This window comes from Drosophila suzukii, chromosome 2R, assembly GCF_043229965.1.
Source record: "Drosophila suzukii chromosome 2R, CBGP_Dsuzu_IsoJpt1.0, whole genome shotgun sequence".
Taxonomy (NCBI): Eukaryota; Metazoa; Arthropoda; class Insecta; order Diptera; family Drosophilidae; genus Drosophila; species Drosophila suzukii.
In genome coordinates, this window is record NC_092081.1 from 10,798,787 (window position 1) to 10,823,270 (window position 24,484).

The 24,484-nt window shown below is 37.8% G+C and overlaps 1 protein-coding gene across 1 annotated transcript in view; it reads right to left on the reverse strand.

Moving 5' to 3' along the window:
• The window catches only part of mam (neurogenic protein mastermind), an 81,404-nt gene that overhangs the window by 42,932 nt on the left and 13,988 nt on the right, over window positions 1-24,484 (reverse strand). The window contains exon 3 of the mRNA XM_017074269.4: window positions 14,360-15,375. Within this exon, the coding sequence (XP_016929758.4) occupies window positions 14,360-15,067 (708 nt within the window). The 5' untranslated portion in view covers window positions 15,068-15,375. The remainder of the gene's footprint in view (window positions 1-14,359; window positions 15,376-24,484) is intronic.

The window sequence follows — 24,484 nt, forward strand, 5'->3', positions numbered from 1 at the left end:
ACTAACATTACGTATACGCAAAGTAAGCAAAACTTAGTTTGACATTTCAATGTATTTAAAAAATATTTAAATAAAGTGAAAGCCTAAAAAGCCTAAATTCTTCTTATGCCATATATTTTTATAAAGTGAAAGCCTAAAAAACCTAAGTTCTTCGTATGCCAACTTTTAATAAGATGTTTGGTAAATGGACTACTTTTTAAGAGTAAAATATGATACAGAATTTTAATTAATAGCATGCATACTAAAATAAAATCGAAAACATATAAATTACAAAACATGTAAAATATTTTCTCCGTTACTAACATTACGTATACGCAAAATAAACCCCAATTTAGTTTGATATTTCAGGGTTTTCAGTAAAATATTTATATAAAGTGAAAGCCTAAAAAGCCTAAATTCTTCTTTTGTTTGGTAAATGGACTACTTTTTAAGAGTAAAATATGATACAAAATTTTAATTAAGAGCAGGCATTCTAAAATAATATAGAAAACATAAATTACAAAACATATAACATATGTTCTCCATTACTAACATTACGTATATGCAATGTAAGCCCCAAATTTAGTTTTATATTTCAGGGTTTTTAGAAAACTTTTTATATGAAGTGAAAGCCTTAATTCTTTTTATTAAAAATCATTATTATTAAAAATAACTTTATGGATATCCCAATTTCTGCTAAATACTTTTTGTAAAGCCTATTTTATGCAATTTCTGCCCGATTTCACTTCATTTTGTTTTTCTTTTGGTCTTCATTTTGACGGCAACGATTTGCAATCAACTTAATTGAATTTTGTTTTGATGCAATGACGAAGGCACAGTGGAAAGATGGGCGGAAAAGTGGGTGGAAAAGTGGGTGGCAGAGTGGGGTGGCCGGGGAAAGGGTTGTCACGCCTTCTGCAATTGTCTTAGCTGCTTGTCGTCAAGTGGATTTGCTAGTGGAGAACTTTGTAGTTGTTATTGCTCTTGCCTTTGTTGTTGGACGATATTCAATTAAGCGACATCGTCGACGTCGCCATTTAACGAAATGAAATTTTCACTCTATTTATTTATTTTCGCCTCAGTGTGAACTTTTGTTTGTTTATGTCAACGCACTGCGGAATAACAACAATAAAATCAGTTAATTCGATCAGCGAGGGTTGAGGTGGGTTAAGAGATGCGTGGGTTAAGGGTTGGGGGTGGTATGAGTGGGTGTGGGAGGCAATTAACAGAATCCAGGCAGGCAAATTTCACAATTTTTCGTCAATAATTGAGCAAGGAAAGCGGGCAGACAATCTCGTGTCCAGGACATGCGCACTTAAGCCAGAAACTTAAAGCCAGGCCACAAATTGCACAGGATGGGGGTGGAGGGTTTTGTTGGTTTGTCATGGGTGGGGAGGGGGTGGATAGGGGGTGGGGGTGACAGCAGACCGACTGTTGTCCCTTGTAAATGGCACCCACACACGAAGCGAAGGTGGCCGAGGGGATTGCCTCGAATGCCGAATACCGTTAAGATTGTTACCAAAATACAAAAACTTGGGATAAAGCTAGTTGCCAAAACGAAAAGGGGGGATTAACCATTTGAGGGTACACAGAGAAAAAATAAGCTGGTGAAAAAATTAAACAAAATATACTATAAAATACACAACAACGTTTAAGAATAATCTGAAAAAAAAAGTATCATTCATTATTTACAGTATCACTTAAAAATTAATTTAAGCTTGTTTGTTTTTTACAGGCTTATGATTTCGTTGTTTTTGAATAATAATAATAAAGATTTTATATTTAGCCACAAAGATACACATCGCCGTTTTATTAATAGCATATAATTAATAACAGAAGATAAAAAACAAACAACAAATTGCTGAAAGACTTTCAGTTTAAATGAGATTTGAATGCTCGATTTCGCATTTTTTAGTATTAAGCAATTTGGTAAATATTCACAGTGTAACACTACATTTAATCCAACTTTTCGGGCAGTGGAAAATCGTGCGGCATATGCCACAAAATTGTGCAACGTGCTGCTTCCTCGCCCTTTCTCTCAGCTAATGTAGACAAATTTTTATCGCCTGCTAAAGTTTTGTGGGAAATTTGCTTTTTTCTTCGGATGCCAAAACCCTCGGGGGAGGGTTTTTCGGTAGGTGGCAGGATAGCATAAGGATATCTCTTGGCACAAGGGGTAGCAGACGATTTTGTGCTTGTTGACGCTAAATAGGCTCGTTTCTCTGCCGTTAATAATAATAGTTATGATTATGATGATGACGACACTGACGATGGGCCAAGATGATGCGAAAGTGTTGATAAAACACGATGGATAACACAACGATTAGGGGAGTGGTGGGAGAACTGAGTAAAGATCCAAAGGGGCTCAATCAGAGAGCTATGAATTTAGCAGGACATCCAAAAAGTTACTGATGACAGGACACTAGGGGTTTTGAGTCAAGAGAAAGTGTCAACGGGTTGGAAAATTGCTGAGATACAAGGGCATAAACCAAATTAGAGGACTATAAAAATGGGATTAAACATAACTTTAGCTGAATTTTGTATAACTTCTGGCATATTTCATACTTTATGAACACACTCAAAAAAGTATTCGCCTTGAATGTTATAAATATTGAGTCAGCTCCTAAAGAACATTTTTTCAAATAATAATTTTTAAGTTAGGTTTAAAGACTTTAACTTATAAAATCCTAGAGAGCTTATTGAATTTAATTCTTATACTTGTTTTGAAAATCTATAAGATATGCCATAGCTAACACCGACAACTTTTTAAATTTTCATTCTGATCTATTTTAAAGTAATAATTTTATTAGAGTGAGTTCTTTTTACCAAGGCAAATTTCTACCCCAAAATGTTGGCCACCGAAACAGAAATATCTGTGCACCCCGTAATTCCTCCACTTGCAACTCAATGAAGCATTTGTAAATTGTTTAAACAAATCCTGCTTCTTTTCCTCCTTGAGCTCCTAATCACCAGCAAACAAAAGTCAAATCAGAAGCTACGCCCAGGGAAAAGATTGAAACCGCATAGCAGTGGGTGGGGGTGGGGGTGGGGGGTGTTAGTGGGAGTGGGAAAGTTGGGAAATGGAAAACGGGAGGAAAACTGGAGAGAGAGTGCAGCTAACAAGCAAAACGTCAACGGCGAGGCTGACGAGAGCGACAACATCGTTGCAAGCGACTTCCAATTATTTTTTATATTTCTCCGCAGCAACAAAAGGCACTCCAAAACAGGGGCGGCGACGCAAAGGGGGATCTCTGCCAGCTTGGCTGATGCAAAAGTGGATTATGTGGCTGCCTCAACAATCTTTTTTTTTTTTCACCCCACATTTTGCTCGTTTTCGCTTTCCTTGCACTTCTTGGCCAAGCGAAGGGGCGTGCGTGAAAAGTGGGCGCGGCACTCAATAGAATGGCACAGTTTGTTCGGGGGGGAAACCAGGGGGTGAGGGGGTTGTATAGGGGATTAGGGGGCTATTTTTTGGAGGATAGGGGTTACGGGGGCCTAACCATAGGCAGGAACAACCATAAGCATTGATAGGGCAACCCTGGAAATCGGGGGAATTCCTACTGCATAAATGAAATTCATTTGAAATTATTCATCTATATAAAGAGAGAACTTTAGTTATTAGTTGTAAGGATTTTTGAAATAAGTTAATTTAATATATTAATTCTATATCCAATTTTTTCAGTTTATAATTGGGTTAGATTAAATATTTCTATGTAGTTAATTAAACTGCCAGTCATAATGTTGTTAGAGCCTGTTAGAAAGTTTTTTTTTAAGATTTTATAATTCTCAACTGGTTTACGTACATATTATCTTAAGTATACCACTTAAGCGTAAAAGAAACTTTTAAAAATTTAAAACTTCAACACATTCTTGCTCTTCAAGTGAGAAAGTAACCCCAATCTTATAATCAATCGCAGCTAATAAAAAAAGGCCTGTATTTCGGTTTACATACCATCGGCCGGGAAATCAAGTGGAGGAATACAGACTACAAATATTGAAGTCTTTCATGGTGCAAACAAAGCTTTTAAGCTTCGTTGAGTTTAACACAAACACACACACACACACACACACACACAGACACACCGGCATACACACCATAATACATGTATAGGCACTCACTGTGATATGGGGACGGACCTGCCACGCCCCCTTCTCACCACAGCCAGCCGCCCCCCTTTAGGACCACAGAGGCGCCCCATTACAGAAGCTTCAAAACCAACGAACAACAGCGAATCAAGAAGGGGCGCAGAGAGAAGCGGGAGAAAGGGGAAGAAATGCGGAGAAAGGGGGGAGAAGGAGGAGCGCGCACACGTTGCCTGCCATATGCGACACTTGAGAAGGGAGCAGGGAGCAGGGGGCGGGGCAGGGGCAGGGGCATGGGCGCCGGTTTGCAGGAGGTCGTCGAGGGGGTTAGGAGAGCGGACTGATTGCTGACTGACTGACTGAAAGAGACTGCGTGCCATGGCTTTTCCGTGCCCCATGGACACACACTATCTGCTAAAAAGTTGAGACCCGCAAAAAATAATAAGGGATTTAAAGTAATACCAAAATAGTTAGCATAGGGACATTAAAAACGATTTTGAGATATGAAAAAAGAGAAATATATATATATATATGAGATTTAAAGAAGTTCGAGATGTTTACTTAATACTAGGTCTTTTTCCCATATCTATTTCCATATCTTCCCATCCTAAAAATATAATATTAAAAAAAATGTAAATATATGTAGCTAATAAAAGTATCCCTTTTGAAGGAAAAATTGTCATTAAAGGGCAAAGATTTGTATAAACGTATCGAATAAAAAGATAATCTCTTCTTAGGGTCCTCAAAAGTTCGTCCAAATATTTGATACAAATACAAAATCCAAAAAAATCTGAAAAGATTCATAAATCTGTCTCCTAATACCAAAATATTTAACATAGGGACATTAAAAACGATTTTTAGATGGTATGAAATATGAGATATTTATATATATATATATGAGATTTAAAAAAGTTAAAGTTTTTTTCTGAATACTTTGTCTTTTTTCCATATCTATTCCCATATCTTCCCATCTTAAAAATAAAATTAAAAAAAAAAAATCTAAGATATGTAACTAAAAAAAGTATTTCTTTTGAAGGAAAAATTGCCATTAAAGGCCAAATAATAGTATAAATACATCGAATAAATAGATATCCTCTTATGGTCCTCATAAGTTCTTCAAAATATTTGATATAAATAGAAAAATCCAAAAAAAAATATCATAACAAATTCATAAATCTGTTTCTTAAGCCTAACCTGTCCAAACTTTTCTAATCCACTGTGCAAACGGCGCGCGTTCCTCTACTTCAGGTTACATGAGACCGCACTCTCCATCTCGTTTCCCCGCCTATTGCTATCCCTGTCCCGCTTCTCTGCTTCTGTCGCTACTGCGCTCTGCAGACAAATTTCTATAAATTATGCATTGTGTGTGTAAACACGACAAGTTGAATTGAAATTACGGATTTAAATGTGAACCAAAGATATTTTATAGCTACTATCTGGGTGTGCTCATATATATACTGGTTTGCAAAAAATAAAGTAAAATCAAATCAAATAAGGGACAGGGCGCAACCCTTTGCCCTTTGTCTCAGTTGTTCGGCTTTCATCGGCCGACAAAGTTTGCAAAAGCACAAAATCAACAATCTCATAAATTTAATTGCTTCAAGTGAATTCTGCCGCCAATTGTCCAGTTGTCCCCCCACTTTTTGCTTTGTTTTTTTTGTTTTTTTTTTGTATTTTTTTTAAGTGACTGTTCCTCGTTGTCTCATTGTCACCTTTTGAACTTCCGGCGGCGGCGTCGCTTTTCGCTTCTCGCAGTGTATGTATCACCCTGGGCAGAAATAAAAAAAACCCACTCAGACGTAAACTTTTTCCACATGTCGGATGGACACTCATTGTCTCACATCCACGATTCATTTAACATTTCTATTTGTTGGAGGCGGTCTTGTTTATTTGCAAACATTTCGTCATCGCTGACATTGATGACGTTGACGTTGCGCGTCTCCTTTTCGTCTTTTGCCAGCCGCTTTGTTTTTTGTTAAATGCCCATTTATTTTTAACATTTACGAACGCTCACAGTGTAAACAAAAGAAGACTCAATGACGCAACGAGCACGATAAAACTCTGTATGACGTTGGGGAAATGGTTAAACGCACTTCAGTTTTTAAAATACGCGTAATTAAGGATGTATTTTTCGAGATTTATGAACTTTAATACAAAAAAGTAATTGTATTTTATAAAACATACGAAAAACCAGAGAAGTTCTGAAAACTAAATACAAATGTAATTTTTACAAGGGAAGTATAAAGTATTTACTGTTTCCTTACGCTTTTTACGGTTTTCAGATTTTGGTAAGCGTTTGTGAAAATCCCGACGATAAACATAAATGTTGCTCTAACCCAAACAAAAAATATTATACAATATCAAACAAAAAAGTTTTGGTGTCATATTGAAATTATATTTATATTATTGTAAAATTATATTGTACTTTAAGGACTTTTAATGTTTTTGAAGAATTTTATTTATAACTATCCATAACTACACTGGAACTTTTAAAGCTCTTAGACCTCTTTGCATAAATTTTCAGCATTGGGACTGCATCTAGCAATCCTATACACAGAGAGAGTTCTAACGTTCTAATCTGAGTTCAGAATGTTCTTAAATCAATATGAATTGGCGGTATTTACATTGTATATCTCAACAACTAAACTATTAATCCAGTCAGTAGTGTATACTTATTGAAAAGTTGTTAAATAAACTCTACTTAACTTTTCTCTTCTCACCATTTCGTTCTGAGATTGAGATGATACCAAAATGTACTTACACGGTTTTTAAGAACGAATGTTCTCAAATCAAGAACAATGTACTTCAATATACATATCTCTCTGTGCAGACTACAATCCAAAGATTTTCACTTACATTTATGTGCTTCTACATCGAAAGTTAAACTGTACCTTCCCCGTAATCTATATCATCACTCAGATAAACAATGTCCCCGCCTCGAAAACGACTTTTCGCATTTGAAGTCAATAGGATTGGTGAAAGCGGTTCGACGTGGGGTGGAAAGGGGCTGGAAAGGGGGGGGCAGAGGGTGAGGGTTAAGTGAGGGGGCTCATGCAATGTAATGAATAAATGAGCATACAAACACGCTCTCACGCACACACGTGGCCGTGTATTTGTGCAGTTAATTTGCCATTTCCGCTCCAGTAAAGTAATGAAAATTTTTCCTCTGCTGCTGGCCATGGCTGCAAATCTACAAATCCCCGTAAAGTGCCCCCAAAAACCCCCGTCTACAAAACCTCCGTTTTCTCCCCATAGAATTGGTCAAGTGCCATTGTTCCAGGATTCGGGCTGCTAACCAGAAACGCTAATCACTTCGAGAGGCATTTGTCCATATGCCGTATATTAAGCATACGCCGCGTGGGCCTTCGCAGAAGATGAAGTTTAAGCGGAATTTTTCAGGGGGATGCTCATTATTTTACCTCGCAGCTTTTTCGCATGCAAATTGAAAACTGCAGGTGGGAAACTAAAAAGGGAATCTAATAGGGTGTAAAAGCTAAATGAAAATGCTTCGATCTACGGAAAACATCGAACAATCTAGAGTGTTGCCATCGATGATGATTTTGGCTCGTTTATGAAATTGTTGATGTCACATGTTGCACGAACATAATCGTTATGGTTATTGGCAGGACTGTATAGACACAAGCCAGTCAGCGGGGGGTTGGGGGTGGTTTGACTTTGGGGGGTGGTTATAGGAAAACGGAAAGAGCCAAACATGATGAAAGTTTGCGTATTGGTGATGGAAAAAAAATCTGGTGTAACATATACAGGTTTTAGGGATGAACAGAACTTTATTAGGGGGTTAAGATGGCAAGCGATAAATGTCACTTATTTTGGGGGACTGATTCAGAAGGAATATGTCTATAAGTATCAATAACCAAGCCAGATTTACTCATTTATCATTTATGAAAGTTTAACAAGATTGATTTCTGAGTATAAAAAAGAGATAATAAATCATTTTATTAAGGGCATATAGTTTTTTATAAGTAAATGTGTTCCATAAGGTGGAATATTAAAAGATTGAAGTACATTTAAGTAGAAAGATATCTTTATTTATCAATATATAAACCAATATCTCATTAATTATTTCTAAATCTTTAATGGAATTCAGTTTACAATCCCTTTTTGTGATTTTGGAAACAAGAAATATATTTATTAAATTTTGAAACAATGATGCAAATACTCCCATTATAATTTTCCAAAATTACCATTACCAATTCCCCAGTTCCATTTGCATTCCCTTGACTGTTTCTATGGCCGGACAAATCAATCGGGCACATTTGCCTTTGACACACGAGCCGTGTTTGGCTTAATTTTGCATATAAACCCGCTCTTCATCAGCTTTTCCATTTCCCGGCCAAGCGGGCAAGAGCTCATTTCATGTAATCGACACACAAATTGAATGCAAGCCCGGGGACCTCGACATCCTTTGGGATGCGGACGAGGATGTGGATGCCAAAGTGCATAAAGGAAGCCCAGAATGGCGCCTGACTGGCGTCATTTAGGGGTTAACTATTCCCATCGACACGAACTGGTCATTTTAAGTGAAAAGTGTTCAAGTTCTGAAGATACCACAAATATTTGCAACTCATCGAGAGAACATACAACATCTCTTTGTCTGCAATCCTTTCTAAATCAAATTAATTAGCTAAAATATATGGTACTTAAATGAATATTTATGGTAGGATAGTGGTTATCTTCAGGGAATTGAAAGATGGTAAATGGGGGCTGTTTCATAGGCTTATTGAAAATAAAAGTAAGTAAAGTGTATCCATCCAAGTTAGCGTGTGTATCTGTGTGTTTTCCTAGCCGGGATGTGTGTGTGTGTGTGTGTGTGTGGGCACAACTTCAAAATGAGTTTATCGATTTTAAAGGCCAAAGCGAAAGAGCAACAGCAAAAAGAACGGACGGTAGGGGAAGTTCCGCCTGGTTTGTTTTGCTGATGATGTGTGGATGGTTCGCAAGAAAAAAACCAAATAAAAAAAAAAACCAAAGAATTCCCTCGGCGTTCTCAATGAAAATCCCTAAATAAAAGCGAAAAAAAAAGAATGCGATTACCAAGCGATTATTATTTAAGGGTTAAAAATCTACAGTCAGCCACTCGACAAACCGCACACACCGCCCCCCATACTTTTTAGCCTTTTCTGTTACGCCTTTCTCTTGTTTATTATTTTTGCCCTGACAACAGCAACAACGACAAACGTAAAGCAATTAAAATGTTTAAGACAATTGACAAAAGCCAGACTCAAGAACTTAAAGCTCGCAGGACCCAAAGAGCTTTGGCGGCCCGAAAAGCCGAAGGATGGTAAAGGATAAATGGCCGGATGGCAGGAAGGTGAAGGAAAAGCTCCTCTTCTTGTGCAAAATTGCATTTTTAATATGCAATGAAATTTGCCAAACATAATAAATAAAAGATGCAAAATTCATTGTGGATATAGGTGGGTGTATGTGGGTCTTTTTTGGGTACCTGTTCCACCAATTCCCTTCACTTTAGTCAGCTTTATTTTAGGGTTCCGGTGCAAGGCACAAGGATATCACGCACAAAAAGGAAACCTTCGAAGTGCATCGAGAAGATACCAGAACTCTTTAATATACCGGAGAGACAAACACGCAATGTGGCCCACTGTGCAAAGACCACAGTGGAATTAACTTTAAAATATTACTTTAAAATAATAAAGGGAAAAATATGTTGACAACACATAAAATGACTGTATAGTTGTTCCTAAAAAGTAAAACCAACTTTTTAAAATGTTTTATATTCTGACTTTTAACCGTACTAAACTCGAACCCGTACACCAAAAAAAAAAAAAGAAAGTTAAGATTTAATACCGGTTGTATGGAAACTAAAAGATAGATTGAAGATAAATAATACAAAATCTATACTTTTCAGATTGGACTTGTGGTATTATTTTAAAACCGATTAATTTTTACTCTTCTTATCGATGCCAAATCGATATTCAATAGTGTAGAATTAAAGTAAGAAAATTTTATTATCGATGACAATTTTTTTTCGATTGCATTCTTAATATTTTCATCTCATAAATTTTAAAAAATATTTGCAAAAATGCTAAAAACATTAATGTAAAAAATAAAAGTATTAAAGGTAATAAAAAAGATAAGATTTTAAAAAGGCAACATCGTGAAACGGCATTACAAAACGAAGTTAAGCTCGATACCAAAATGATGCAATAAATGATAAGAAATAATCGAAGAGAATGAATTGCCTTCTGCAACAATATTATTCCAGAAATCCGGCAATAATTTATTCCGCCGGCTATATATCCCGCACATCATTTGCTATATACTGCATATATCAATCCGTGTATCCCCTCATCTGTAGTCAAGTGCAGGCCGCATTCAGTTTTCCGTCTGCAATTCGTTTTCTTTACTTTTTTCGGCTGTTTGCCTTCTCCCATTTGTCGAAATGGAATCGATTTTGTTGAAGCCACGGCGGTGGCGTCGCCCCCTTCTTTTTTCCGTCCCACGCCCCTGCTTTTGCCCCCACTTACAGGCCCCTCTTCCTTTTTTTTTAACTGAACCCACTCAACCCCCTTCGTATCTTCGTTAGGCCAAAAGATGGAGCACGCAAGGGGTGCAGACTGTTAAGGTGAATCCCCTTGCCCAAGACATGGGCGGAGGGCTTAAGGGGCTTCCCCAGTGGGCGGTTTGGCAATTTTCAGTCCGCCCCAACTTCGATGGCAAGTCGAAGATAAATGATGCATTTAACAAAAATGTGTAAAATGTTTAAAATACATAAATTGTCGACAAGTTGAACAAGAAAGCCAAGGCGAAAACTTGGGAATAATGTGTAATAAATTAAACATTGAGTTCGGACAATGAATTTAATTTTTCTTGAGATCGCAGGCAAGCATTTTCAGGTAAGTTCGGGAAGTATCTATACCTTTCGGAAAAATTATTTATGGTAAGTCGATGGAAAATTCATAAGACCATATTTCAGCATTAAATATATATATTATGAAGCCTTATTTACAAAAGATTCAGCTTGATTAAAATAACTAAAATGATTAACCAGTACCTTGAAATATTCTATAGCTGTTGAGATGTGTAAAGCACACAATATATCTTTAAATTACTATTCAAAACCCCAAGCACATCCCATTCCCTTTTGAATTTTCATAGCTTATCTCTCATGTTTGTTGTAAAATTTCACCTTAACTACCTCAATATATAAATTACCCTCTCGTCGTAATTTAAGTAACTTTTCAGGCCACGCCCACTTGAGGAGGCGGAGGCGGGTGACTTCTGCAGGAGCGATAAACAATGCCAATGGAACCACAACAACCCAGCAACAAATAATCTAAGCTTGCAACGATACGCCAATAATATGTTGTCACTTGTCAATCAAGATGCAACAGCAACGAAAACATCAACAACAACAGAAGCCGAAGCCGAGGCACTTGAAACAAACAACAACAATCTACGCGAAGAGTTTGGGGCGGGAAAAGCGGGAAAATCGTCGAGGGGGGCTGGAAAGGATTTCAGCGGTGGGCTAAAAGGGGGCGGGGCAGATTGCTCATGCAACTTTTGTTTTGTTGACTGCGCTTCGAGACTTTGACTGAATGACTGACGGCTGTCAGAAAATGCCACACGACCCAAAGTGAAGTGAAAATTGGCAACAATGAATAAAACACAATAAAAAAAAAAGTAAAAAAAAAAATCAACTGGGGAAAAAGTGCAGCTAGAAGAAGCTGAAGAAGAAACTGCAACACGCGACTTTCCCAAATAAAATAAAAACAAACAACAACGCATTATAAACAATATGTTGGACTCGGTTTATTGTTGTTGTTGCTGCTGCTGCCGACGATGTTGCTTTCTTGTTTTGCATGTTGCACCGGCTACAACGGCCGCAATTTCCAGCGATTTTCACCGGCAACCGCAGGCGGCGGCAACAATCAGTAAAAGTTTTCCAAAACAGTAAAAGCAGCAGCGAAATAAAAGAAATGAAAAGTGAAAAGCCAAGTTAGATTAACCGCTCCCTGTCCATTCCATTGATCATTAATTGGCGAAATGCCAATGGAATGGATGGGTGGTTAGCGGCGAAATCAGAAAGTAATTAAATTAGTCCAATTATTGGAAGATCTATGGAAGGGTCGTTTATCAATCTGCAAAACGATGAAATCGGGAAAATACCAAAAATGTTTGAGCTTTTGAGGTATTGTCAAATGTTACACAAATGGTTTTTAATTCCTGAAAATTTCTTGTAATTAAATTCTTTATCAAAAATCTTCTCAGTATCTTAAGTGCAACATCCATATAACAAATAAATAGAAATCAAGCTTATTGTTTTTATTAATAAAATAAAATATTAAGTCAGTATAATTGGAATACATTTATTTTGTATTAAGCCTTTAAATCTGTCTCATAACTTTACAAAGTATTACTTTTCTGCATCATTTTAGAAGAAGTATTACTATTCAAGTAAAAAAAGTATACGAATAATATCTAAAAAATACAATTGTTACTCGAATGGGGTAAGATTTTCCAGTAAAACATTAATTCCAAATGTCTAAAGATTCTCAAATATTTATACCAATGCATTTTTAAATTTCATCACACACATATACTTGATAACTTAATTAGAAGGTAGCCTTCTGAATGACTTTTTCTTTAGAGAAATCTTTCCCTAATAGACCCCAGCAAATTCCAGCATCCTCATCCTTAGCTGCAGGCCGGGCCAAATCAACTTTTTGCATATGAAAAGAATTCAAATGAAGGGGGACAAATCATCAGCAGTTCTACCAGTCGACGATGAATAATTACGTGCTGATGGGAAAGGAGGGGCTGTGGTGCACAAAGCGACACAAATGACTTGGCCAGGCGGATGCGGAAAAACTTTTCCACTCCAATCCAAGCCGTAGAGAACCGAACGAACCTAACCGAACTGAACCGAAAGAATAGAACAGATCTCGTCGAGACGACGACGAATAACTCACGTTCCGCGTTGTTCAGATAAAAGAAATAGAAACTCCGAGTCGGAATCAGAATCAGAATCCGAATCAGAATCTCGAGTTCGAGCTGCCTCTGGTAATTACAAGCTGCGATGGGGTCGCTTGACGGATTGTCGACAGAACTAACAATTATATAAGCCAGAGGCCGTTGAGATTCGCGACTTGCATCACTTGGAAAAAAATCTTTTGATTTGTAAAATACACAACTTTTTTGCGATGCCGCTTTACTGCTGCTGCTGCCGCTTGTTGTTCAAGGTATTTTCAAATGCAACCAAAGGAACGTCAAAAAGTCAGCTAAGTAGTACCTACAATTGCTTGTAGCTACAGCGAATGTATCTTGTAGCTACAAGTTGGCGGCGCAGTTCGAATGCGAGCTGTGTGTGAGTGAAACTGAACTGAAACCGAAAGAGTACAAAAAAAAAAACCAGCACACACAAAAATACAGAAAAAAAAAATCGCTGACCTCATTATTATTTTGTGTATATATATGTACGTGCATTCTCCGCTTGGATTGCTGGCTTCGTATTTATTTCGCTGCTCTTTTGAGACCGCGGACTGCACCAGCTCTAATGTGAGGCAACCGTGCATTGATGAGATACCCGCGTATCTGCTGGATGCGATTTGCATTCGCCGAGATAATCCCAAGCTCTTTTGAAACACCAATGAAATTCCGAATCGATTTCACAATCTCATCTTGCAAGAATTCGGCTCTAGGGCCACAGTAATGTCGATAAAAGTCAACTCAGTTTTGAATCATCCGATTTGAATCACTGCTTTAAATTGTTGCTCAGGGATTTGCTTGTGATTCAGAAACAAAATTCGAAAATTACTAATTTGTCTATACTTATTATAATAACTACTATTTAAATTTTTCCTTATATCCCTTGTTATGACTTTAAAATGTCTGTTTTAAAAATTTCGAGTGACTAATAAAATTTTTTAATAAATATTACTAATGTATAGACTAGATCTGAATCACCTTTAGTGAACAATGCCTAATTATTTATATAGTTATATTTTGTTTAAAAGGCAATACACACAAAAACATGTATGTAATTTTGTTCATATATTTTTGAAACCCTATAAAACAAATAAAATGGCCGAATTATTTAAGAAGTTGTCATGTATTTGACTATGTTGCTTTTAAAAGCAATTCTAAATTGTATATTAACTATTTTACTGGACTTAGAGTTTTTTGAGTGTCTGCCTCTGGTTTTAGCATTCTATTTTATTTTGAGTAGACTTAAAAAATGTTTAATTTACAAAAAAAACAATCCTCACAAAAGTAAAGATAAGTCTAATAAGAAGGACCTTAAATCCGTAAGACTCACCACATGAACACTGCTCTGCAGCTGTCCGGCTAACATTGTCTGGGCCTGCTGGTGTTGCTGGTGCTGCTGATGTTGCTGCTGCTGGTGTTGCTGCTGCTGCTGATGCTGTTGCTGCTGCGAGGGATCGGGCAGCTTCTTGTCGGTCTTCTTGGCCGCCCGCTTGTTCTTGCTCTCGAGGAAGCGCTTCTGGAGGACGGTGGTCTCCTGGTTCTGCTGCTCGCAGACGGTGCTGAAGGCCTGCTCATAGCGTGGCACGCAGTCCGTCTGCCGCCGGCGGTAGTTCTCCATGCGGCGTCGCAGGCGATCGACGACCGGCATCCGCTTGGTGGGCATGGAGTCGCCCCCAGCCGAGGGTACCGCTCCTGGATTCGCAGGGCCGCCAGCTCCGTTGCCGCCAGTGATTCCAGCAATTCCGCCTGTTGCTCCCAGGTTGGCATTGTAGGGCGAGTGTTGCTGCTGCTGTTGCTGCTGCTGTTGCTGTTGCACTTGGATCTGCTGCTGCTGCTGAGCCTGGGCATTGTGTTGCTGCTGTTGCAGTTGCAGCTGCTGTTGCTGCTGCAAATGGAGGCCCAAGTGCTGTTGGTGCAACTGGAGATTCAGATGTTGCTGCTGCTGGTGTTGCTGCTGCTGTTGCTGTTGCTGCTGCTGTTGGGCGACGGCGGCTCCTTGGCTGGCGCTCTGGAAAACTGGCAGGCCGCCCGCATCCATAAATGCGTCCGTGGTGAGGCTTTCGCTGGCGCTCGTTGCTTCGCAGCTTTCGTCTCAGTCGGCGGCGAACGCTGACGGCGACGAAATCGCGAAGAACAAGGCGGCGACAGCGGCGGCGAATATATATATATCTCGGTTGTCTATATCTCAGATATGGCCTGATGTTGCTGGCAGCTCCTCTGATTGCCGTTGTTCCCGCGTTACAATACCGGAAGTGTCTGTTCTACGCGGAGAGGTGTGAGGAATATCGCTGCTGGGGCAGGTGAAAGCAGCCACAAGAAGGCCAAGTCAACATCCTGTGGGAAGTCCTGCAACGAAAAAGGGTTACAAGTTAATTAGTTTTAAGTTTAAAAATATGTTGGCCTTTCTTTTTCGAAAAATAGTTAACAATATTATACTTTAGGTTCTTAATTTCATGTTCTTATTTCCGGTATTCAAATATTTAACTCCATTGCATTAAGATATCTTTTAAATCCAATACGAAAGTGACTTTCTTATCTGTCTCAAGGTCATTTGCGCTATGCTACTCTCTAATTTCAATTCGAACTTAGGCGATTTATGGTTGGAAGCGAAACTTAATATGCACGAAATAAATGATAAGAAGCGGAAAGTGAGAGCTAGAGAATAAACAACAGAAAGCATATGAGTAATGTCAACACAAACACTCGAATACCTTTAAAAGAAACCACTACAAATTATAAACAAAATAAATCGACGAACACAATTTCAAAGAACTGATAAAAACAATGCAACTGTATATGATTCAAAGAATAAGAAATACTCTTTAAGCACCGAAAAAAATCGTTTAAGTAGAAACAACAGATTATAAATTCAAAAGGATAATATCTTTAGAGTTCTTCAAATCTTTTAAAATACATTTTTTTAGCTTTAAAGGGACGAATGCTTGAATTCTGATAACTCAGCTATTTTCTAAGTGGTTTGTGCACCAAACGAAATGTTGTCACACTCCGAGAAAAATTATGAAAAGTGTATCAGCTTTGGTGCTTGAGATACTTATAAAAGTATCTTACGGATACTATTTTATACATAATACTCAGATAAATCTCAGAAAAGTTTCTTAATGTTTTTTGATAACGCTTAGCCAATTCCTAAGTGCCATGATCACTAGTCACACATACACTTAGAGAAAAATGTCACACTCCGAGAAAAATTATGAAATGTTTATCAGCTTTGGTGCTTGAAATACTTGTAAAAGTATCTTACGGATACCATTTTAAAAATAATACTCAGATAAATCGCAGAAAAGTTTCTTAATGTTTTTTTGATAACGCTTAGCCAATTCCTAAGTGGCATGATCACTAGTAACACATACACTTGGGAAAAAATAAACTAAAATTCAAACGCTTTGGTGATTCAGATACTTTGAAAAGTACCTTCCGGAAACTTTTTCTTATTCATAATCCTCATATAAATCATTCATTTAAAGTTTTGTTTGATAATGCTTATCCGTTTTCTAATTAGCATGTACAGTGGAGAAACGGAAGTCACACTCGAAGAAAAGCTATGGAAAGTTAATCAGCTTTTGTATTTAAGGTTTAAGGAAAAGTATCTCAGAGATATCTTGTAACTTATAATAGTCATTTAAATCATACTAAAATTTTAAACAGTTTTTATGTACATAAATTGAGTTTCTTCTGTATTTAGTTTGCCATATTTTTGCTCAGTGTCAGGCAAGTCAAGCAAAGCTGATTAAACCCATTAATCGCTGGCAAAATGCGAGCAGCCGTTGCGCGTTTTCTTATACACATTCGCATTCGCGTGTCTCGAAAAAGCGAGAAACAGAGAACAAAACAAAGCCAAAATGGAATCGGAATCGGATTCGGAATCGGAATCGAAGTCGGTATAGGAATCGGAATCGGAATTCGGAATTTCGGAATTCGGAATCGGCTATGAGAGACTGACACACTCAACTGGCCTGCGCCGCGTCTGGCGGTTGAATGAATGACTGATGGACGGCACGGAACGGTTGGGGCTCGGTGGTTGTGGTGCCTGGCTTTGGGCCTTGGATGGTGCTGGTGCTGAGAAATCGGCGGTGCTGAGTGCGCCGAGTGCTATATGGTGTACTATGGTGGCTCCATAGAGCTCTGCTGTGGAAAGAGTCAACGGTCGTTGGGGCGAAAAACGAACGGCTGCGAACGACACCCGACGACGAACTTTGGATGTTGCAGAGGCGCAAATGAGCAAAAACCTTTGGCAACCTATGCCTAATATGCAATACAGCAATACTTCAATAGATTATAAGGTCTTATTAATAATTCCTGAATTTATAAACAATATTTTTTATATTAATATACCACAGTTTGGATTTGTGTCATTAATTATCTATTAATATTTATTTTAACAACGACAAAACTGTATTAGAAATTTAAGAAAGAGTTATTTTACTTGATGTACGCCTAAGTAGATAAAAAAAAATACAGGTCTTATTAAATATTCCTGAACTTAAAAATACTATTTTTTATAATAATGTATTCCACAACTTCGATATTTGTCATTAGTGATCTATTAATATTTTTTTTAACAACGACTTCTGTTCTGTTACTTGACGTTCGCTTAAGTAAATTATTGTTAATATTACAATCATTTAAGATGAATTTATAAACTACAGTTCCTAAAGACTTGATACAATGATTCGCATTATATACTTCATATTATACAATTAAACTTTAAAATAATACTAATAATAAATACATACAATAATCTTAAATACAATTTTATTATCTCCCGACTAATGTACTTTACTATTGTTATATTACCAATTTTAGTTTGGTTAAAATTCGAAGGATTGCCTAGAACCCTTGAATCTCTTATTTCCGGTGTTCCGAGTTATGGAAGTTCGACTGTATAAGTTGTGCGGCACGTGGATGGAAGGGGCTGGAACAATCGGGGTGATGCAGGCAAATTAAGCTGTAAACAAGAGGCGAGATGAGAGGCTAAGCCAAGACCCTAAAGCCCAAGCTCCTTGACTGCATTGGAAACTGGTTTTTGGGCTGTCAGTTGTCAGTGCTCAGTTTTCAGTTCTCAGTTTTGGTCGAAAATCGGGGAACTTTTGAAAACGCCAGCGCGACTTTACTCGCGTTCGAAACAAAAACAAAAATCCACTCGCATACAAACGAACGGCGGTTTGGCCGAACCGAGTAACAGGCGCTCAGCATTTGCAGGCGGAGAAAGCGGCCGAACGGGAGAGTGGGTGGCTGGGTGAGCGAGAAAGCAACGGGCGAGTGCAAATGAGCGAGAGAGCTGGGAGCAACACTCTCACCCTAAGTGCAAGAGGGGGCATAGCCGAGAGAGAGCGATGTTATAGAGTGAGCAATCTTCTCCAAAGAGTGACAGTAACTGAGTGATAGAGTAACTGAGTAAAAGAGTAACTAACCAACTCACACTCACTCGTAAAAAAAAGGTCAAATTAGAGGCGAGCGATTTGTTTGCTATTCTTTGCTAATGTTGTTATTGTTTTCGCTGCTTTTAATTAAACAACAAAACTCCGTTAACCCATTGAGGTAGGCGGTGTCAAATGGAACGGAAATACAGCTGCAAAAGATGAAATCCCACGTAATCACGAAATGCTTCTCATTTACAATAATTGGAAATCAGCGGAAACAAGTTGAATCACATCTAAATTTTTTATTCTAAACTTTTTTATTTGAAAAAAAAACTTTCAAACTTGACTACAATTTTGTAGCGACGAGTAAGGTTTTACTTTCTTCTAAAAAGAAAGTTACATTATTAGACACTTTATGCTGAGTTTGTTATCAGAATCCATAGAAAGCTACCAAATAATAACATAACATTTAATTTAACGTAATGCTTTTTAAGTTCTAATATTATTCAGTTTTTGGAATTACCTTTTTACTTAAGTTTATTTTAATATTATATTTTTATGACCGTACCATCAAAAAACTTAACATTGTATAAAAAAATATATACAAAACGTACTATTTGTACATACAATGTACGTAGGTATCGTATCAATAAACTCCGTGCATTAATAAAAACATTATAGTAAACATCGAAAACAATTCTCAACGTTAAATTGAATATAAACTGGTAAGATAGTATATCAGTCCCGAGGGAACAGGGAGGAATTTTGGGGACCTACAGACAATTGCCCTATAATGTTTGAGGGGCTTAGCATTTTTAATTAAAAAGCTTTCTTTGGGCATCATTAATTTTCGGCCACAGCTCTTGGGAGGAAATCGATAAGAGCCATAAAGGTTCTGTTCATACATAGTAAGTCCTTCAGTTGAGGCATTTGTTTGGCTGCACAGTTTCTGTAAGAAAATGTACTTGCGACGTTGGCGGCAGCGATGTTGCAACAACTTGGGAACTTTATGATTAACAATTGTCTCCGAGTATTATGATTTTACAGTCAATGAGTGAGGAGTTTTAAGTCAAAGAGCGAGTGAGATAACTGCTAGGAAAAAAGAACAGCGCGATTCTGAGAGTTACAGGCCATTAATGTCTAGGTACAGTGAAACCCGAATCCTACAAGTTACTGAGCAGGTAGCAACACCCATTGTAAGTACAAACATTTCATTGTCTCATTTTAGGATATTAGTCTAACGAATGTAATTTCTAAAAATGAATCTTTAAGATCAAAAAATATACGATTATTTTGTATTAACAGTATTGTGTCTTAAAAAAAATACATTTATCAGAAATATTTCTAAGTCCTTTAAATAATATATATGTATGTATAAATAACAGAATCCTAATAAACACTTTAATTTGAAACAATGATATTCTGTTTAACTATCTTTCAAATTATTTAACCCAAGGAAATGATCTTAGTTCTCGTTCCTCATAGGTAGAAACACCCTTTGTAAGTACACTTAAGATATTATTTCTAACGAAAGTAATTACCAAAAGTGAAAATGAATCTTTAAACTCAAAATATTTACGTTTCTTATCTATTAACAGTATAAAGACTAAATAGATTTATCAGAAATATTTTAAAATCCTTTAAATAATATATATAAATACTAATAAACACTTTAATATGAAACAATGACATCCAATATAATTATCTTTCAGATTTTTTATCCAATGAAATGATCTTAATTCTCGTTCTTCATAGAGCACCAGCAATAGAGAGCACTACGTATATATACGCAATCGCAGAGAGAGAGAGAGAGAGCGAGAGAGTGGAAAATACGAGGCCCCACTGTTAAGTCTCCACGCGACTGTTCTGTTGTTGGGGCCTTAACATCGGCCGCCGGCACGACACGAAAACATTGCAAAATCGGCGCGAATTAAAAAATCGCCGGCGACGACAGAAACGCGGCAGAAACGGACGGTAGTCCGTATCGCGTTTCTCGCAGCGCCCAAAAGCAAGAAACAGCGTGCGGCATTCGAAGCGGAATCGCATCGAATCCGAAACAGAGACAGAAGCGAAACGGCGGCGACTTACGTCGCGCGTCTATCGCAAAAACGAACAGGCGCCCAGCAACGATAGCAGCGCGATTCCGGTGCGTTTTTAGCCGCCGCTGTTAGTGCTCAAAACGGTACTGCGCCACCGAGAGAGAGAGAAAGAGCGAGTGGGGGTGGGGGTGTTGGTGGTTTGGGGAAAAGAGCGAAGAGCGCGAGCAAACCATTTTATTCGCTCGCTGTGTGCAAGTGTGTGTGTGTTCATGCTGTGGGTTACACAGTAAACAATTTAAACACGCTTCTATCACAAAATCATTACTATAGTTATTTAAATAAATAATAAAAATTAAATAATTTGAAAAATAATATACAATTAGCACATTGGTTATAACAACAAAATTATTAGCAACTAGTTTGCCCCATTGATTTTTCAAAGAGCGAAATCAATAAAAAATACAACCAATCCAATTAGCAAAATTAAATCATATCGCAAATAAATATGGTAGTTATATTTTAAGCTATTGGCTATATTGTTGGTACTCAAAAGAGAATACAAATGAGTTTGGCAGTTTGGGAATACATTTAATTATTTCTTGATAAAAATGATCAATAAAATATTTATTTTAAATGACTCAGCTTTTTCACCGTGTAGCAATAAAATAGCTTCAGTATTTATGGAATTTGCATCTTAATATTAATATCGCGTGAATACCAAAGCAGCCTATATAAATTCATACGAAATCAGTAATATTTTATCTGATAAACTGATCAATGGTCATAAAACGCAAGTCAGCAATGGAATTTAATGCATTAATTTTGGTAGCTGCAAAAACCGCGCGCGTTTCCAGACGCCCAACAATGGATGCGGTTTTAAACGCGACCGGCGAGAAGATATGTACATAGATTATTTTATTGCAACAGGAAAAGCGAAGAAGGCTGAAAATCGTCGGCTGGCTGAAACGTCTGTTGGCCCATGAGAAAACGACGCCAAACAAAATGGTGCCGCCTCCAGTGACGAAAGCGACAAACTAACTAACTAACGACAAACAGAGACGACAAACGACGACGACGGCGGCGACAAAAAGTCAATTTTATCGGAAACTAACAGGCTGCAAGCGGCGGGAGAAAGCAAAGCTGGGGCGGGGGGCGGTGAAAAAGCCAAGGTGGACTTTCCACTTTTCGCTGGCCTGGAAAAGCTTTCTTTTCTCTATTGCCTCTATTGCAGCTCGGCAGCGCTGGGCGCCTAATCCAAATTGCGAGAAAGATCCGCTTTTCGAGCCAAAAACCACCGAAAAGCCATGCGGCAGCTCGCACAAATTTTCCGCCCAGAGCCACGCCCCCACAATCGAGTGGCCGCCCCCCTGGAAGTCCGGTCCAAAATCCAAACCATCCGGTCGGGACAAAGGCGAGCGGCAGACTGAGGAAAATCGAGGAAAATTTTGAAGCCAAACAACCGCAGAAAATGCTGGAGAAAAGTAGATGGCCAGAAAGGGTATGGAGTGTGGGTTGAAAGGGGGCTATCAAAAAAGGGGGGTGCCTTGGGTGGAAAGTACAGAACCAACATCTCCACGCAATTAGCTTGATTGTCTCTGCACATGCGCCCTGGGGAAAACTCCAAACGAGTACTACATTTTCCGAAAGACAATCGTTTCAGTTCGCCTTGCTCGTAAACTCAGAAATTTCATCGTATTATGGTAAAGCTTTTAAAGTTATAAAGACTTTATTACTTATATTAGAAACACTTTTAAGGCTTACTGAACATTAAGTTGACTAAAAAAAAAGAATTAAAAACCTGCAAAGTTAGCCCTTAAGAAAGGTGTTTTAAAATACTAAGGAAAAATAAACACTTTTAGGGCTTACTGAACATTAAGATGACTTAAAAAAAAATTTAAAAACTTACAAAAATAGCCCCTAAAAAATGTATTTTAAAATACTAAAGAAAAATACTCAAAATTACCTCAATAAACATAATAAAAATATTAAAAAGAACCTACATCTTTACAAAACCATTGTAAAAACTTATTTTATGTAAAACCTTCATAATTTATTAATAATAAAACTACTTTAAGCCTTTCAACTTATTAATTTTATATTTTTTTAACCGTTAAAAATTGCAAATATATTGTTTGAAATGGAATTTGACCTAAAAAAAATTGATTATAGGTCTCTTATGAGGCCAATTGCGAAAAAAAATCAAATAATTTGTTATAATCGGAAGTACAACCTTTGTCCTTACTTTTCTCATTTAAATCAAAATTATTTTTAGTTCCGAAAAGAACTGGAATAAAACTCCCAGGATTTCAGTTCACACGCAGTGCAAAAACCGCAAGGCGAATGCGATATAAATAAAAATCAAGGAAAGCCCACAAGTAGATGCAAATTGTTGGCCAGCTGCAGCAGCAACAGCAACACAGACACAACAGCAGCAGCAACTTCGCCACCAGCAACATTAAGCGGCCACCGCAGCAACAGCAGCAACAACAGGTCCCGAAACAGATGTCGTGCGCTTTTTTCTTCAAGCAAGCAATGGGGCAGAGTGGAGCTGGGTTTAGGAGTATCTTGCAACAGCTGAAACATGCAACATTACCAACGATGCTGCAGCAACATTGCAGAGGGCGCCACTGTTGTTGTTCCATGCCACCAGCGATGCGGCGCTCAGAAAGCCTAGCGTGGCGGTACAGTGGTAAAATGCTAAAGTGGCAAGTGCCCCACAAGCGGGATACACAACACAACACCACACAACACACACACACACACTCACACACTCGCCAACAAGGAAAATTCGCAATAAGGCAACAACAAAGTACCAAGCACAAGCAACAACGGCAACGGAACCGGTTGTTCAGCAAGCAACAACGAAAACTAGCACAAAAAGTAGTCGAGGAAAAAGAGGAGACCGCTGGATGGCTCCTCCGTCTGAGCTCCCATTTTCAAAGAGATCCAACTTGAACCCAGCAATTTCTCGAGCATCGGCAGGTATTTTTACCCTCTGCTGATAAAAATATATAAGATGCTAATTGGGAGTGCAAGGATTCTTGTTACTTAGCACTCATAATAGTAGGAAACCAGATGCCAATAATCTAAATAAAGTTGGTTTACCAAAGTGAATATTCACTACATTTTCGTCCAACAAACAATAGTCCTCTTAATGAAAGCTGTGGGTTTACTACACCCAAAAAAAAATTATGGGTGAAGTTGACCAATAAGGATAGCTACGTAACTATTAAAAAGGTTTAGCATCTTTTCAAAATGGTAATGTGTACTTTGCTGTATCGTTGGTTACTATTTAATGTTAAGATTCCCATAAAATAGTATTTTCTGTGTATTTTGTTAAAAGAGTAACTACTCCAATGGTTAAATTGTTAATTCGATGGTTTAACATCTATTCAAAATGGTAATGTGTACTTTGAGGTATATTTGGTTACTATTTAATGTTACGCCTCCCATAAACTAGAATTTTATGTGTATTTTGTTGCAAGAGTAACAATTTCATTGGTTAAACTGTTAATTCGATCGGTTGGATCCATTCCACTATTATATTGGTCAATTTCATCTAATAGTTCTGTTGTGGGTGGGGATAAAAATGGTATTTTCTTACCAAACAGAAATACTTTCTCTGCGAATTTATGTTTTTAAATTTTAAAAAGTATAACAATGCTAGGACATTGAGTTTTTTTCCGCTTAGTTTCATTTCACATCGAGGACGCACTCTTTTCGAGTGAACCCGTCGTCTCCGCACAGCTGCACCCATTTAACCCATGTTGTACAACATTTTATCGGCCTACCACTCGCTGAGGCTCTTCTGCTTTCTGCTGCTCGACTCTTCTGCTCGCAAGGGTGACTTTCCACGGTCGGAAAGGACGGAAAACCCATAAAATGGATAGGACAATGAATAAATGCCTGACTGCCTGCTAACTTTAATTAAATTTCTATTTCTGTTTTCATGCCTGCCGATTGCCGATTGACAAAGAGCGTACAACTTTTCAAACGATTCCAAATTATTCAAAACGTTTTTGGGGTGCAGATAAA